General features: G+C 41.3%; 2 protein-coding genes across 7 annotated transcripts in view; one reads left to right on the top strand and one right to left on the bottom strand.

Moving 5' to 3' along the window:
* The window catches only part of sgsm2 (small G protein signaling modulator 2), a 55,119-nt gene extending 47,138 nt beyond the window's left edge, over nt 1–7,981 (top strand). For all 4 annotated transcript variants that reach the window (XM_053508001.1, XM_053507999.1, XM_053508000.1 and 1 more), the window contains 12 exons: nt 542–701; nt 804–868; nt 961–1,106; nt 1,198–1,326; nt 1,412–1,594; nt 2,163–2,540; nt 2,857–2,981; nt 3,420–3,502; nt 4,788–4,897; nt 4,981–5,077; nt 5,195–5,362; nt 5,835–7,981. In XM_053508001.1, the coding sequence (XP_053363976.1) occupies nt 542–701; nt 804–868; nt 961–1,106; nt 1,198–1,326; nt 1,412–1,594; nt 2,163–2,540; nt 2,857–2,981; nt 3,420–3,502; nt 4,788–4,897; nt 4,981–5,077; nt 5,195–5,362; nt 5,835–5,923 (1,733 nt within the window). In that variant the 3' untranslated portion in view covers nt 5,924–7,981. The remainder of the gene's footprint in view (nt 1–541; nt 702–803; nt 869–960; nt 1,107–1,197; nt 1,327–1,411; nt 1,595–2,162; nt 2,541–2,856; nt 2,982–3,419; nt 3,503–4,787; nt 4,898–4,980; nt 5,078–5,194; nt 5,363–5,834) is intronic.
* Nucleotides 7,982–12,268: 4,287 nt separating this feature from the next.
* Nucleotides 12,269–16,400, bottom strand: part of tpst1 (tyrosylprotein sulfotransferase 1) — a 51,276-nt gene continuing 47,144 nt past the window's right edge. For 2 of the 3 annotated variants that reach the window (XM_053507951.1, XM_053507949.1), the window contains 3 exons: nt 14,203–14,253; nt 13,468–13,539; nt 12,269–12,887 (listed from right to left, as the gene is read on the bottom strand). In XM_053507951.1, coding sequence (XP_053363926.1) covers nt 13,504–13,539; nt 14,203–14,253 — 87 coding nt within the window. In that variant the 3' untranslated portion in view covers nt 12,269–12,887; nt 13,468–13,503. The remainder of the gene's footprint in view (nt 12,888–13,467; nt 13,540–14,202; nt 14,254–16,400) is intronic. The other variant, XM_053507950.1, reaches the window with a different exon arrangement.

Raw genomic sequence — 16,400 nt, 5'->3', positions numbered from 1 at the left:
CTCTTCCTCTCGTAGCTATCTGAATGCCTGGCTCTGTCCGTGCGGTGGCACGCTGTGATTGGCAGGTCTTCTGGCATGGCCCGCCCCTCTTGCATCGTTCATGCCTTTTTTATCTTTTGGTTTCTATTCCTTCACAGATGCATGCTACCTCAGGAATCCCTTTTTACCTCCCTGTGTCTGTATTTAAGGATCTCAGGGAATAGATGAATCACTGCCCTATGTAATATGATGTAATGGTTGGTCTATTATAATTAGCGTTATTTGTAACAGAACGTGCTGATCAATAAAATTGAACTTTTGCCACTGTAATTTTTCTTTTTTTTATTATAATTATTAATCCATTGAAAGATTTTTTTTTTAAATGCCCAGTTTAAGCAAAGCCATCAGCAGTTCTTTAAAGAAAGAAAGAAAAAAAAGACTTAAAGCGATGACGCATTAAGAAACACAAAGGAATTGTGGAGGAGTAATCATGTAATGAAGGTTACTAGGGCAGCTTTCACAAAGCTCATTCATCTTTCTCTTTCCCTCTCTCTCTTCCTAGACCACGGGGAGGTGATGGAGATGCCGGGCTTAGGAGGCAGCCCGTCGTCATGGCAGCAAGCCGAGAACGCCAGCCATGCTTCGTCGTGCCTGTCGTGCTCTGCTGGGGGCGGTAGCTTGTCCGTAGAGCTTCCTGGAGCGTGTAACTGCATGCATGACCGGTGAGACGGCATCTCTTTATTTTTCGATACACAGCCTTTTTGTAGCTAACTTCCCACCGGATGCTAATCTCTGCTGGTGCTTATTTCTCTTTCCACATGCAGAATCCCCCTCAAGATGCTGTGTCATAACATGAAGAGGCAGATCGTCTCTAGAGCCTTCTACGGCTGTGAGTTTACACTATCATCCACATGCAGTATGTAAAAACACGACGCTCCAATTGACTCATTCTCATCAGGCTTAAAAATACGATTACTTTAGGGCTAGCCTACTGTCGGCATCTGTCCACCGTGAGAACGCATCTGTCTGCGCTGGTCAACCACAACATCGTGCCACCGGACAAACCCTGTGAAGCATCTGGAGGCCTCAGCAAAGACATCTGGAGCAAATATCAAAAAGACTGCAAGGTCGGTGTACTGCAAATAAGGCCCGTTAATGAGCAGTTTGGTGTTTAACTGGAGGTGTCACCTTTTCTCCTCTTCGCGGTATTCATTTCAGAACTACAAGGAGCTCGAGCTACTGCGGTTGGTCTATTACGGCGGCGTGCAGCACGAGATCAGGAAAGAGGTGTGGCCGTTTTTGTTGGGCCATTATAAGTTCGGCATGGGGAAGAAAGACATGACGCAGGTAAAAACTGATCCCTCGGTTTTCGTGTATGAACTCTAGTTCCAGTTGAGGTTCTTCCTGGTCTGATTCGTGGTACCCCCTGCAGATTGACGAGAAGATCGCAGCACGCTACAAACAGGTGATGAGAGAGTGGAAGGCCTGCGAGGTGATCGTGAAGCAGCGGGAGAAGGAGATGCAGTCGGCCATTTTCGCCAAACTCTCATCGGGCAGCAGCATCGACAGCCACGTCATGAAACTCATCCACAGAGACTCGACTCTCAGCAATGAGGTAAGATTCTCTCTTCTGTAAAGCAGTGCTTCAGCTGAGGAGCTATCAAACTCTGCAACTGTGAGAAAGGTGAGTTTATATGGAGGCAAGAACGGTGGTGGGGGGGGGGCTTGTGATATTGCTTTTATACAACAGTTTAATTTGTTTGTTTGTTTAACGAGTTATTTATAAACAACACATTTTCCTTCCGCGGCTGGCGGAACTACCTAACCGCGACTGGCAGAGCTCGCGACCAACAGTTAGTGTAATTAATAGGGTTTACACTAGGAATAGGAGTCCTTGTGCTATCGCAGCCGTGCTGATATTCAGCACAACAGCACTCCCTCTCGTGCAATATTGCTTTTTTACAACAGTTCCACAAACCTTGTTTACTGTTAATAGATTCTGATTTGTTTGTTTCTTTATTTTATAAACAATATGTTTTCTTTTTTTTTGTAGCGGTACAATGTAAACAAACATTGAAGAGAATAAACAATAGAGGTGGTTGACTGCTTGAGGTGGTTAATTGCTGCTTGACATCTCTCTCTCTCTCTCTCTCTCTCTCTCTCTCTCTCTGTCCTTCCTCCAGGTGTTCATGTCAGTGGACGAACCCGATGGGCTCAGTCAGGACACTCCGTGCGAGAACGATAACACCCCCACCATGACCACAGTGGTTAATCCAGTGGCCCTGGCTCCTGACGAGAGGTCGCTAGTCGAGTTTGACTCTCCAGACTCTGGACTCCCTTCTTCTAGGAACTACTCAGTAGCTTCCGCACACTCCCAGATTCTGTCTAGTATCGATGATGGACAGAGTATGGAGGAGGAACCGGGAGACGAGGCCACAACTAGGGGTGGACCGGGAGAACCGAGTGCGCGAGACTCGCTGAGTGAGGACAGGCTGTGCAGTCAGCTGGATAAGCTGGTCACTAACAGTGAGGACACTCCACCATCATTCTCCTCGTATACGGTAAACTCAGTCTCCTGTATGAAGCCCAGACTATAATCAGTAACGCACTGTATATAGTTGGTTATTTAACTAAGACACTGTTTACTTGTATTAGAAGTTTGTTTGTTTAATTATTTTGTTACATAGTTTAATGTTAACTCACTTACTTTGTACTTCATATTCCTGTATATACTAATATGATATTCTATAACTATTTCATGTCTTATATGCTGTTCTGCAACTATTATTTATTTATAATATTTTTTATGTTGTCTTTTGGCCTGCACCATCATCATTATTATAATTATCATAATTATTATTATTATTATTACTACAGATCGAGCTATTGGACTCAGTCGCCCTGAACCTGCACAGGATAGACAAAGATGTTGCACGCTGCGACCGCAACTACTACTACTTCACCACGAGCAACCTGGAGAAACTGCGAAATATTATGTGCAGGTGAGACAGACTTGGATCTTGTTTTTTTCCATTAATACCGTAATAGTACTTAGTACAGGTAGTCCCCTGACTTACGGACATTCGAGTTACGAATTTCGGCAGATACAAACGGAACGCGGTTCCGCTTCCAGTTCAACCACGCAAGTAGTTCACGTGCATTGTCCAAAAACAGATGTGAATTCCAGATGTGAATAATCATATTTCGAGTTCACAGTCCAATACAGTGGAAAACAGCTCAAAACAGAGACAAAATGGCATCTAGGAGTCCCTTTGTGATTTAAAGGCACAGAGACATTTCACTGTGAGATTGATTACCTTAGGCGCGATTACGTTTTTCAGCCACATGATGGCAGTGTACGGCAACCTGTACTGTACTTTAACATACAACCTGAAGTGTACATTTGTTCAACTCTTCATTCTCCCCTAATTTCCACTCAGTTACGTGTGGGAGCATCTAGAGGTGGGCTACGTGCAGGGCATGTGTGACCTCCTGGCCCCTCTGATGGTCATTTTGGATGATGGTGAGAATCAGAGTTTATTACTTAAACTTCTTTTTTTTTTTTTGCTGTCTGTTGGTTCAACGTTTAACTAATCAGAAAAAACTAAGAAAGAAAAAAAACTTGACCATCCTTATGTATTTTTTCTGAAGAATAACCTTCTAAAAGAATTTGCTATTTAATAGCGTCATCCTATATATCATCCTATATATATATATATATATATATATATATATATATATATATATATATCCATGTCTGATAAGTAAGACTTTTTAAAAAAAATATTTACTTTATTATAGTACTGTGTTAGTTATATACAGCATGCTTATCACGTCTGCAGTATTATGTACATAAACGTTCATAATTTTCAAACTATTTTGTACAAATGCATGCCTGTAAAAAAAAAACATATTATGACAGACCATTTCTTAGATGAAAGCTAATAATAATAATAACAATAATAATAATAACAATAATGATAATAACAATAATGATAATAAAAATAATGATAATAACAAAAACAATAATAATAATAGCAAATAATTAAGGTTCCTGGGTTATGTATGAGAATAGAAAGAAAAAGTTATGAAAAAGTTACCAGAAGAACATCATATTCTTCAGCACGCTCAGTAAACCCCAACAGCTGTTTTACTTATAAAACTGCACAAATCTGTACGTAACACTGCTGATTATTTTCACAACAAATATTGACTGTGTTTATTTTATTACTCTTTAGTGCTCTTTATAGAAGCTTTTTTTTTTTTATTAATGTTTTATACTTATGGCATTTTTTGTATGTGCCCAGGACGTTTACACAGTACTAGAGGTAAAACAGCTGTTAGCTTTTACTGAGTGTGCTGGAGAATATGAGCTCTTTTGGAAACTTTTGCTGCTTTTTATTTATATGCAAAACCAAGGAGCTTTGTAATGTTATTTATTAATTCATTTTAAAGTTTGGAAATAGTGAATGGTTTTGTACATCATAAGGCAGACATCATATAGTATATATACTGTACACACTGTGAGTACATTATTCTTCTTTGCACAATTAATACTATTAATACAATACAATTAATGTTGTCAATTTGCCCCACATCAAGGTCTTTTGTCAACACTTTATATATATATATATAATGTGTGATATTATATTTATATATATAGATATATCGGATCGTTCCGTAACAAGGCTAAATTAGGTCTCTTTTAACAGCTGTCCATTTATACTCACCTTTGTTCCCCCCCCCTCTCTCTCTCTCTCTCTCTCCCTCTCTCCCTCTCTCCCTCTTCCTCTCTCTCTCTCTCTCAGAATGCCTTGCCTATAGCTGTTTCACACAGCTAATGAAGAGGATGAGTCAGAATTTCCCCACTGGAGGAGCCATGGACACTCATTTCGCCAATATGAGGTCCTTAATTCAGGTGCTGTTTCCCTTCCCCTCACACAGAGTCATACGATGAGAGACAAGATAATTAATGAGCCGTCACCTCCGCTGCTTTTACAGATCCTCGACTCCGAGTTGTTTGAGCTGATGCACCAGAATGGAGATTACACTCACTTCTACTTTTGCTACCGCTGGTTCCTGTTGGACTTCAAAAGAGGTGCAGTATGATGGCATTTCCGATGCAAACGCTCTTGTTTTGTTCTTGTTGTTGTTTTTCCAAAATAGTGAAAGCCGTTGGCCATTTTTATTTGCGTGTACTGTATGTGTGCGTTAGAGCTGCTGTATGAGGACGTGTTTGCCGTGTGGGAGGTGATCTGGGTGGCCCCCCGTATCTCCTCGCGGCATTTCGTGTTGTTCATTGCACTGGCGCTGGTGGAGGTGTACCGGGAAATCATCCGTGACAACAACATGGACTTCACAGACATCATCAAGTTCTTCAACGGTGAGGGAATTCGTTAGCGTAACCAGAGGGTAGTAACGAGTTACGTTTCCTCGAGTATCTTTTTGGAAAAAATGTACTTCTATGAGTAGTTTAACTGCACCATACTTTTTACTCCGCTACATTCGGCTACACTCGACTCGTTACTTTTCCAACCGTTTATTCCACACATGCAGCCAGTGGATCTACCGCATGATTGTGTTTCATCAATTAGACGCAGCAACAACGATCACATGACTCCGTTTGACCAATCAGGTCAGGCGGCGTAGTGGGGAAAAAATCTCCAGCCGGTGTAATTATTATATAATTAATATATTAATATTATATATATATATACACACTCTACGCACCTAAAGCCGGTATCATATGCAGACACACTAATAAAGGGGCTAATTAGTGCTAAACATGGACCTCCTTACATTTTAATTCAGCACCAGTTCTATAATAATAGTCTGTCCTTCGTTCTGTCTAACAGAAATGGCCGAGCGGCACGACGTCCAGCACATCCTGAGGATAGCCCGCGAGCTGGTGCACAAGGTGCAAACACTCATCGAGAACAAGTGACGCTCACGTCCTGCTTCCTCACTATTTCTCATTCCTCCTTGCCCCTATGGTCCCGTCAGCAATCCCTCTGTTCAGAGATAGAGGGGGACCGAGAGCACGCTGGCTCTCAGTGACTCCCCGGGTAAAGCGATGACTCTGATCGGCACCTGCAATTACACTGAATGGCCTGAAATCGTCCTCTTTCTGTATCCTTTGCCTGTAACGGAACGCCATTGTGTCGGCTGTTGGAGTTGTCTGCATGCATGTGGGATTTGAGCACACTGTGACTGATCGATTTTTTTTCTTTCTTTCCTTCTTTTTTGCCTGTCCACTCGTCCACAGGATCCACCGGGTCTTTTTAGTGTCAACTTTCTAAAAACAAAAGAAAAACATGACTTCAGCCTCAAGATTGCCACAATGTAGGTCTGTTTTACCAATGACTGTTTTTCCTCTCTGCCAAATGTACAGAAAGTATTCCGCACTTATCAGTGACTCTCAGGAGGATCCCTTCTTCTTTTCGTTTTTTTCCGTCTGCCTTTATTAGATATGGGACTAAAAACAGTAGAGCACATTTTTCTGCACCCACAGAACCTGACATTACAGAAGCTGCCTAAAGCCATGAAGAAGTCATTAAAGCATCGATTTGTGACCAAAAGGACTGTGCCAGTTATATATATAACCTTATCATGGTATTTGTCTACCTTGTATTTGTCTTTGACTTTGCTGGCCTTGTTTTCTCTCCTAGATCTTCTGGAACACTACTAAGGGGAAAAAAAGGCTACTTTTGCACTTTTGCACAACCCTCCCTTCCTCAGTCCGAAAGAGGGAAAAGGGGAAGTGTAAGCCCCACCCAGCTACCCAAATCCCCCCCCGGTTAAGGGGTTCGCTCTGAAATGAGATTGACGTGGAGACACGGGGGCGAGACGCTTCCAAACGATGGCCGTGTGAAAACTGATGTGTCTCGGCGTGTGCGCATATTCAAGAATGGTGCATGACTTTTTTTTACACACTAGTAAACTAGTATGTAACTCTCCACTCATTGCAGCTTTAGTAAGAAAGCACTCTGAAGTATGGTCTTTCCGATCAGTATAGACATTCCTGAAAATCGTCCCGCAGAGGACGGTCACTCTTACGTTTCAGCCAAAGCTCCGTCTCGGTACACACGGCACTCCCAAGTGCTCAGAACATAAATTTGCCCCATCAAGTCTTCCCCTATCCTGAGCTACTGCTGCTTAATTCCTCATTCCCCTTCAGATTCTTTGTAATGTTACAAAGCTTTGCGTATCTGTTATCAGGTAATGTAACACTTCCTTAGTGGCCCTCCATAGATTCTGTGCCTCAGACCCTGCTAATCATCTCGTGAGCGTCTACTGTACTGTACTGTATGTGTGAGGGACATGATGCATCCTACGAACGATTACTTCCAAAAGGAGCTTGTGTACCAAAGCCTCCAGAACACCGTCCTTAGTGTCATACAGTTGTGCAACCTCCATGCAGAACTCAAAGACTGTTGAATGAAAATAAATCATCTTAATTTTTACTGTGATGCATTTAATTTATTAACCGCCCCCCTCCCTAATCCTAACGTCTCCCCTCCATGTCCTGCTACTGTAGTGTAGATAGAAGGATAGAGAAGAAAAAGCCCAGGAGTTCTTCGATTCCCATAAAGGCGACTGTATTTCCAACGTTATTTTTGACTTTCGGTTGTAGAGATGTGCTTCAGTGAACCCTGTATAACTGGAGAACTGTACAGTTCGAATGTGGGAAGCCTTTGTTACATGTTGACTGTTACGGTCCTTATTCATGTTCGTGCCCTGGATTCTATGGATTTCGAAATGATATATTTTGTTTTGGATGCCAAACTCTGAATGCTGAAGTATGTATTTTAATGGATGTATACTTTTACCTTGAATGTATTACAAAAGAAAAAAAAAGTTGTTCCTAAAATATTTTGACACAATCAAGTTTCATTTGTCCAAATATATTTGCTTTTAAAACAGAAAATTCAGATCTTTGTATATTTACAGCTGTACCATGAGGAAACTTCGGCAACAGTGATGCGTGCCTACGAAGCACCTCAAAGCTCTATCACCACGTTCCCTCCGATCCTCTGGCAATGCTCGACTGGTCCCAGCACCTCTCAGGGGCAGAGGGAAACATGCATGTAGTCTCTCTCCTGTTCTGGCACCTACAGCAGGTGGTGGGATGTAGCCTACGTCCTCCAGAGGTCTGAGTCATGGGCAATCTTCAAGTAACGACTAAAGACTTAGATATTAGGGTTAATTTCTTCTCTTTCTCTCCCATTAAAAAAAACCTCCCAACAGTGTTTGACTGATGGTACTTAGTTACCAACCTAGTAACCAGTATAAGGATCTATCCAATGATGGAGCACCATTGGGGCCCATGGTTTAACTCCTTTAAGGACCACGGAGGACTGTAACGTCCTCGAGCATCATATCATGCTTGTTTTTGTTATATATTATATTTACATACTAAATGGTATCAACATTATCAGCCTGAGAGCTTAAGGTCTGGAGTTCCTAGAGTGTACAAGATACACGCAGTTTTTGTCTTTTGGCCAGCAACTGGATGCAGTGCCGGTCAGCCCAAGCCCAGATAAGATGGAACGGTTGTGTCAGGTCGGGCATCTGGCGTAAAACCTGTGACAGGTTGTGGAGACTCCTTGACAGAATCACCCAAAAGACTAAAAATAACAACAATAAGAAAAAAAAATCCAGAAAATCACATTATAGGATTTTAAAGAATCTAATTGCAAATTATGGTGGTTATTTGGTCAATAACAAAATTTTATCCCAATACTTTGTTATACAGCCCCTTTGTTGGCAATGACGGAGGTCAAATGTTTTCTGTAAGGTTCTCACACCCTGTTGCTGGTATTTTGGCCCATCCCTCCATGCAGATCTCCTCTAGAGCAGTGATGTTTTGGGGCTGTCGCTGGGCAACACGGACTTTCAACTCCCTCCAAAGATTTTCTATGGGGTTGAGATCTGGGGGACGTGGAGGCATACAAACCCAAGACCCAAGGCAGGATTTGGACTCATGACCCTGAAAAGGCCACAGTGTTAACCATTATGCCACTGTGCCACTCGTTCCAAAATTAGACATGGGCAGCGTTGGGTGTAATGTGTTACAAAGTATGTATATTAATGTCATCCGTTATTTAGACAATTTACGTAATCCGTGAGCCAGACAGCAGTCATTCCCAAACCCTTAGTGTGTGTGAAAGTCATCCTACAAGCCCCGCCCCCGATAACCCGCCCGCCTCTGTTATTCTTGCTGTTGTACCCCTATCTCACCTATGCGGTTTGACTACGAGCGGAAAGATGGAAACCTAATCACAGCACCAAAACTCGCGGTGGATCATGATGAACCGTACTTACGGTCACCGCGCAAAACCGCGTAGATGAGATTAGGGGTATTAGTAGTTAACAGATTATGGGCCAAACTTCGCTGAGTGATGATGGTAGAATAATTATAAAGGTCTTGACTGAAACAACATGAATCACAGAGGAGTTTTCATTTTCTGCAGTGGAAAAGTACTCGAACTAGTTACTTTTTAAGTAACGCTGTAATGTAACTGATTACTTTTACAGTACAGTAATTTGGTAGTGTAATAAGTTACTATAAAAAGTAACAACCCCCAACACTGGAGGGAACATGGGAAAATTTATTGTGAAGTTTTACCCTTCGAACTTAATACTTTTACCCCTTCATCCAAGACATTTGAACAGTTTCAACTTTTGAGGACCCTTTAGGACTGTGTGGTCTCCATGCATGCTAAGGTAGAGAATAAAGAAAATAAGTTGTCCTGTTACTCAATGGGACATTTTATATTGATTTAGAAGTTAATCCACAATATCTTTAATGGAGGAATTCATGATTGTGTTCTTTACGATAGTGTTCTATTCAAATGCAGTGGACCGATGTTCCATGGAGAAACTGTTCCAGTACTCTCAGACACACTAACGATTTTTTTTTTTTTTCATCCCTGGTGGTTTTTACACTACACTTGGGATTCAGTTTTACACACACAAAAAAGGAGAAGACAATACATACCTTTGGGAGGGTCAACTGGTAACCTGAACACTATGGAGTATGTGCACGGTGACATTAACATAGCAGACGTTCTAGTGTAATGTACAGTAGGTATAAATAATGCACACAAAGAGGTGGCGCTCTGCCTACAGTGGCATAGGACAGAAGGGACTTGGTATGCATTCTGTCTATAAGTCAGGTCTATGTCTACCACACAATAGGCCACCCTGTGCTTAGATAAGCGAGCCCACATATCTGTGTCCTACCTCCGGCCAGCATGTCCAAATAGTACTGTTGAGCACAGCAGTCAACACTGCACAAGGTCACCCTCACCGAGAGCATCAAAATCAATGACTTTGTTCACAAAGATAAAGGATGTAACCTAGGGCATTTCTGTGGATGCTTTGCTGAAACTGTGTCAACCATAGCAAGAGAGAGTCTTCAGGAACTAGGTCAAAACTAAGAAAACTAGCTTTTCAGAGCACAGGGTCAGCCAGGATACAGCAGCGCTGGGGCTTGAGCCCCCAGGAACCTACAGCTTTTGGTTTGAGCCACCACTACCCTATTCTGTATCCCTGCAAAAGTTTCATTAAGACCACTGGTCTCATCAGCAGTTGCATTCCCATTGCTCCAGGACACATGCTCAGCAATAGTCTTGTATTTCTTCCCAGGGTCTATCCATATAGTGGATAAGGGGTACTCAGACACCCACCAGAGGTCTGAGGGAGTGTACCTACTGTAAGTACCCCTGCCTTAGGCCTTTTGTAGGTGTTGCAATACAGAACCAAGGTGTGGCCTTCTAATGCACCTCCTACATAATACTGGTTTAAGAGTCACATGGAGTTATTTTGGACACCACCGCTCGATCTGCACTCAGCTGTGTATATCTGGGGATAGAGCTTTTGTCTGATGGGAGCACCATTAATGTACAGTATTACAACCATCAACAGCGGGCATATGGCCAAAAGTGATCTGCTCATGATTCATCATATTTGTCAGAACACATACCAGCTTGTCCTTATACTCAAGTGCCTAGTGCCCATATGTACCTGGGTTATAGCAGTTTGTGGCAATCAAATCATGTGGTCTATTGTAGGTACCTGCGAGCCAGTGGAAGTAAAGGTAAACCCCTGTTTAGATGTTTATCGAAGTGCCCTCAAAAGTGGTAGTTCACCCCTTGTAAGTCATTATGACCCTCCGGACATGGCTGTAGACAAAGCATCCTCCCCCTCCTCCTCCTCCTCCTCCAGTAAGTTGCAAAAAGGATTACTTGAGGGTGTAAGGAGGGTTCTGAAGTCTAACCTACTGATATGGTCACAGCTTCTTGATCATGACTGCAGGAGTGCCATGCCTGCTACCAAGTCGTTGATTTGTCTAGTGTAATTCAGTTTGTTTGCTGGGCTGTTTGTTGTGCTTGTTGGTCATCGCTGGGCCTCGGTGTTTGTGACTAGCAAGCTGTTCAGACTGAGGGGCTTGGGCCAGATTCAACTATGAGCCAGAATTGAAATCTGCCAGCTGAACGCACAATGCTGACATACAGTAGGCTGCGCTGAATGCCAACGTCTAAGTCAGTCATATCATTGCTGAGATGGTCAATCCTAAAGCACTAATAATCAGACCTTACAAGTGTAGCATGACCTTACCATCCTTGTTTGGAGGGAAAAAAGTGCATTGTCTGTAGGGAATGCCCAATTCATTTCAGATGAATTACCAGGCTGTGCAGTAGATAATGTATAATATGTCAAGGGAGAATCACTCAATAATTCTAATAAATATCTAGCAAGTTAGATAGTAGGAAATGTGGAATATTTTAAAGTTAGGTCCTCCCTCGCAGGCAGGAACACTCACTGTCAAGTCAATAAAATTTACTCTGCGTTGATACTACAGAGAAAAATCTTTACTGTCTAAGGCCAAAAACTGAATATCTGCAGACAAGAAGAGTAAGTGTAACTAAGTACGGGGCGGAAATGCTAATGGATTCTCATAATGTAGAAAAATCGGAGTACTCAGAGGAAACCCAGCAAGCACGGGAAGAACATGCAAACTCCTTGCACACAGACCCTGAGGCTTGAACCGAACCCCGGACCCCGGAGGTGCAAGGCAACAGTGCTAACCGCTAAGCCACCGTGCCGCCATAATGTAGCGTAGTGTAGCATAGTAATGTAATGTAGCATATTAGCACCATGGGAGTATCTTAGTTACCTTGAAGTACAGCAGTATCTATAGTACAGTATACTATAGTGATTTTTTAAAGGGATTTGAGCATAAACCCATGTGAGTTTTTAATCAACAGAAAACTGCAAGCACCTCTTTTTTTGCCTTCAACACTGACAATTCATTTATTACATTTCTCTGTGTACAAAAGATCATACTAGTGAATGATGGTACAAAATGCAATTCTATATTTACCACCGGCGACGCCTCCAGACCGCGATCTCGTACACATGTACCCGAGGAATTGCACAATACAAAGGCATGAAAATAAAAACAGAACATCAAAATAGATATTGCATCTTCAAAAAGCTAAGTTTCTTCCATAAATATTTCCTTTGCTAGCCACTGTATTTTCTTATAACAGAATCACAGATTTATGTAGCCAGGAAAAAACAAAAAGTCAGATGATTATCATGTGACCAAAAAAAAAAAAAAACACAAATGAAACAAAAAAACATAAATGGGAAGAAATCCGACATAGCAATGACATTCGTAGGCCACAATTGTTACAGTACAACATCAAAGGCCAAAAGTTCTCCATATAGTGGTCCAGGCCCATGAGCCAGAGAAGGTGTGTGTGTGTGTGTGTGTGTGTTTTTATGTATGCAGGTGATACAGTCTGTGGGTTTGTGTGGTGGGTGAGAGACAGCACGGAGGTCCCAGTAGTGGTTACGTGAGCACACCATGGTCCTGCTGCATCTGTTCCCGCTTTGTCCTGTAACACAGTGGGCGATAAGCAGCTGAGTAAGCATATGAGGATGATAAAAAAAAAAAAAAGACATCTTGGCAAGTAAAGTATTCCTGAATCTTTCTAAAAATAAGTTCACAACAAACCAAATATAAAAGTAGTAAGGTTTATTTTTAGTCAAATGTTATTTGTAATTGTATATAAAAATTAACCTAAACATCTAAATGATGTGGAAATACAAGGCTTCATGCCCCTGTACGCAGTCAAGTAAAGTGGTGTAGACAATGAGTGAGCGAGTAAAGCTTAATTGTTGTCATTTTATTTCAAGCACGTGTTGATACATTTAACTATGTATAAGATATTTCCACTTGGATATATAATCTTTAGTCAGAACACCCAGACACGAGTAATTATCAAGGCTTGTGACCAAGTAATCAACTGGAAATCTTAGGAGGACTTTACATGTTAATTATGCATTAGATAGAAGACATTAAGACGATGTGCCGGTTCAGACTTTCAATAAAGAAAAAAAAAACATGTCAGAGCTTTATACAGGACATGAACCATTTAGCTTGGATTAAAAAATAAATAAAAATGGGTCACTTACTTCTGTGTGTGTTTAATCATTTTACTCCCTCTTCTTCTAACTCGAGTTTGGTTTCTCTGAAGACTTTTGTTGCTGTAAGAAGAAGACAACAATTTTACTGCTTGTAATGATACAGTATGCAACCGAGTAAGCTTTAATGTTTAATATCAATAACACTCTTTAATTAAAGGATCCCACCTGTCTGAACTTTTAACATGCAATGTATGGCAACAAGCATGGCTCATCGCCCATCAATAATTTACCTCATGGGATCAATAAAGTCTGTCTGTCTATCTATCCATCTATCTATCTATCTGTTTTTTTTTCCTTGCATCTTTTACAGTACACCATGTTTCCCTTGAACAGATCAACAGGGGGCAGTATTGTTCCACCAGACCAGCCAGGGAGCATCTGACTTTAACTTCTTCTTTATGGAACGCTCAAAAATCCAAGCGCTAACATCAGAAGACGCTTCTCCAAACAGGAAAATAAAGGGCGAGAGAGGAGATCGTAGGAAGTTACTAGATTCGTCCTTAATCGTTATTAAAACGAGTGCCATTTTAAGAGACGATTAATCTGATACGAGAGAGGATCTGGAAATGAAAATCTGGACTGCTTCAACAAACTACTGTATTTTAGGAAAGGTTTGAAAATAAAGTAGAAAAAAATAGTAATAAAAAAAGAGGAAGGGTTAAAACTAATAATAAAAAAAGACGAGCTCTCAAAAAAAAAAAAAAAAAAAAAAACCCACCATACCTGTGATTGTTCTTTAAGAAAGTCAGGTAGCTGAAATTCACCTTTAAATACCTAGAAAAAACACACAAAGAACTGTTTTAGAGGCTGACGTGCTGCAGTCACTACAACAGAGCTTTGTTCTTAGACCTAAAGCAAACAAGACAGAGACACTAAACCCACCATCTGACTTACTCTCTCTTATTGTGACCAAGCTTTTAACATCTGTAGTCTATTCATTCTTAAATCTGCTTTTTTTTTGATACAGTAGATTAAACATATAATACATCATTGTTTATAAACACACAATGATACATTAGTTTGTTTATAAACAATGACATATATATTTTATTTGTTTATAAACAAATGATACTGTATTATAAGTTTGTTTATAAACAGTAAATCGAAATGATCTCAGAAGAAATCTCAGACTTAATGCAGGGATTTTGTAACCCAGGCACTGTTTAACTAAGACTATTCAGGAGAGAGGCATTCTCCCTCAGCCAAGGTGTTGGACTCGGTTGAACCCGACACCCATGTCTCTGTGAGTCTGTGTCTGCCAAGTCATAGGATAAAAGGGAGGGAGAGAGGAGGAGGAGGAAAGGGGGGGTGGGGGTGGGGTGTTGGGGGACAGTGTTACAGGGCTGGGGCACTTGTGAATTCTGTGTACTGTTGATATCAGAGGCAGCCTCGTTACCGAGTCTTTAAGAGAAGCCCGAGGCTGCAGAAGGAAACAATATCTAATTAAGTCAAGTCCAGTTCATGCCTCCTCTCATGAGGAACTTTTTGAGGGAGTAACAGGAGAAAGAACCAAATCATAAAATAGAAGAAGCAAAAAAAAAAAAAAAAACCTAATGAAAAAAAAATAATTTGACAGAAAACCAAGACCAAAAGGAAACAGGTGGCAGACAGAACAGGAAGTAAAGGTCCACAAGAGAAAAATGGAAAAAGGTCAAATAAACTGTGCTGAAGCTACAACTAGACAGATTTTTCACTCTGCAAAAGGTGGGAATTTGAGAAATGTGACAGGTTTATTTTACTCCCCACCGCTCACACAGTCACCGCCGGGCCGCGTCAGTTAGTAATAACCCCTTAAAACTCAAGCAACACTAATCTGCCCCGGCAACACAGCAACACCACCGGAATATGGGAACGACCTCGCAAATTCAATTTAATTCAATTCTATTTGTATAGCGCTTTTAACAATCGTCAATGTTGCAAAGCAGCTTTACACAATCAGAAGAATTATGGAAGTTTGCACGACATGTGAAGGTGTATGAATAAAAATGATGAGATTGTCCCTGATGAGCAAGCCGAGGACAACAGCTGCAGTTTCAATGGAAAAACTCCCTGAGATGGCAATAAGGAGAAACCTTGAGAGGAACCAGACTCAACAGGGAACCCAGTGTCAAAAAAAAAAATATATATATATTTTTGTCATAAAAACACATGACCATGATTATCTGTGCTGTTTCTTTGCTTGTAGTACGAGTCATGTTGTTATAGTTACACCGTTATCCCGTTATCCGCTATAACAGCTTCAACTCTTTCAACTGGAGAGTCTTTCTATCAGGTTGAGAAGGTTCTTCCACACCAAGCTCGCTTATCCATGACTGTGCTCCACAGTGCACAAAGGAAAGACATGGATGAGCGAGTTTGGTGTGAAAGAACTCGACTGGCCTGCATCTCAACCCGACAGAATGAATTATGGGATGTATTTGAGCGGAGACTGCGAGCCAGGCCTTCTCGTCCAACATCAGTGTCCGACCTCACAAATGCGCTTCTGGATGAATGTCCCATAAACACTCTCCTAAACCGTGTGGAAAGCCTTCCCAGAAGAGTTGAAGCTGTTCTAGCTGCAAAAGGGGCGGGACCAACATCATATTAAACCTTATGGATGTTACTCAAGAACATATGCATGTGAAGGCAGGCGAGCAAATACTTTTGGCAATACTGTATAGTGTACATGTTAAGCCAAATAATGGCTAAATGGCTCGGAGTTCATTTATTCAACCTCTCGTCCCTAGACAGCGAATTTAAAGGAAAAGAGAAAGGGAGGTGACCAAGTTATTCCTCTCTCGTGCAACGGTAAAACTAAACACGAGAAGCAACAATATCATTTATTCTGCTGCTCTTCAATATTTAATAATCCATGAGGGATCTAATGGATCCTTTAATTTAGCCCTGTTACGATTTCCTGGTACAAAAGTATACATGTGCGT

Source organism: Clarias gariepinus, chromosome 11 (assembly GCF_024256425.1).
Source record: "Clarias gariepinus isolate MV-2021 ecotype Netherlands chromosome 11, CGAR_prim_01v2, whole genome shotgun sequence".
NCBI classification, from domain to species: domain Eukaryota; kingdom Metazoa; phylum Chordata; class Actinopteri; order Siluriformes; family Clariidae; genus Clarias; species Clarias gariepinus.
This window is presented reverse-complemented; position numbering and strand designations above follow the sequence as displayed.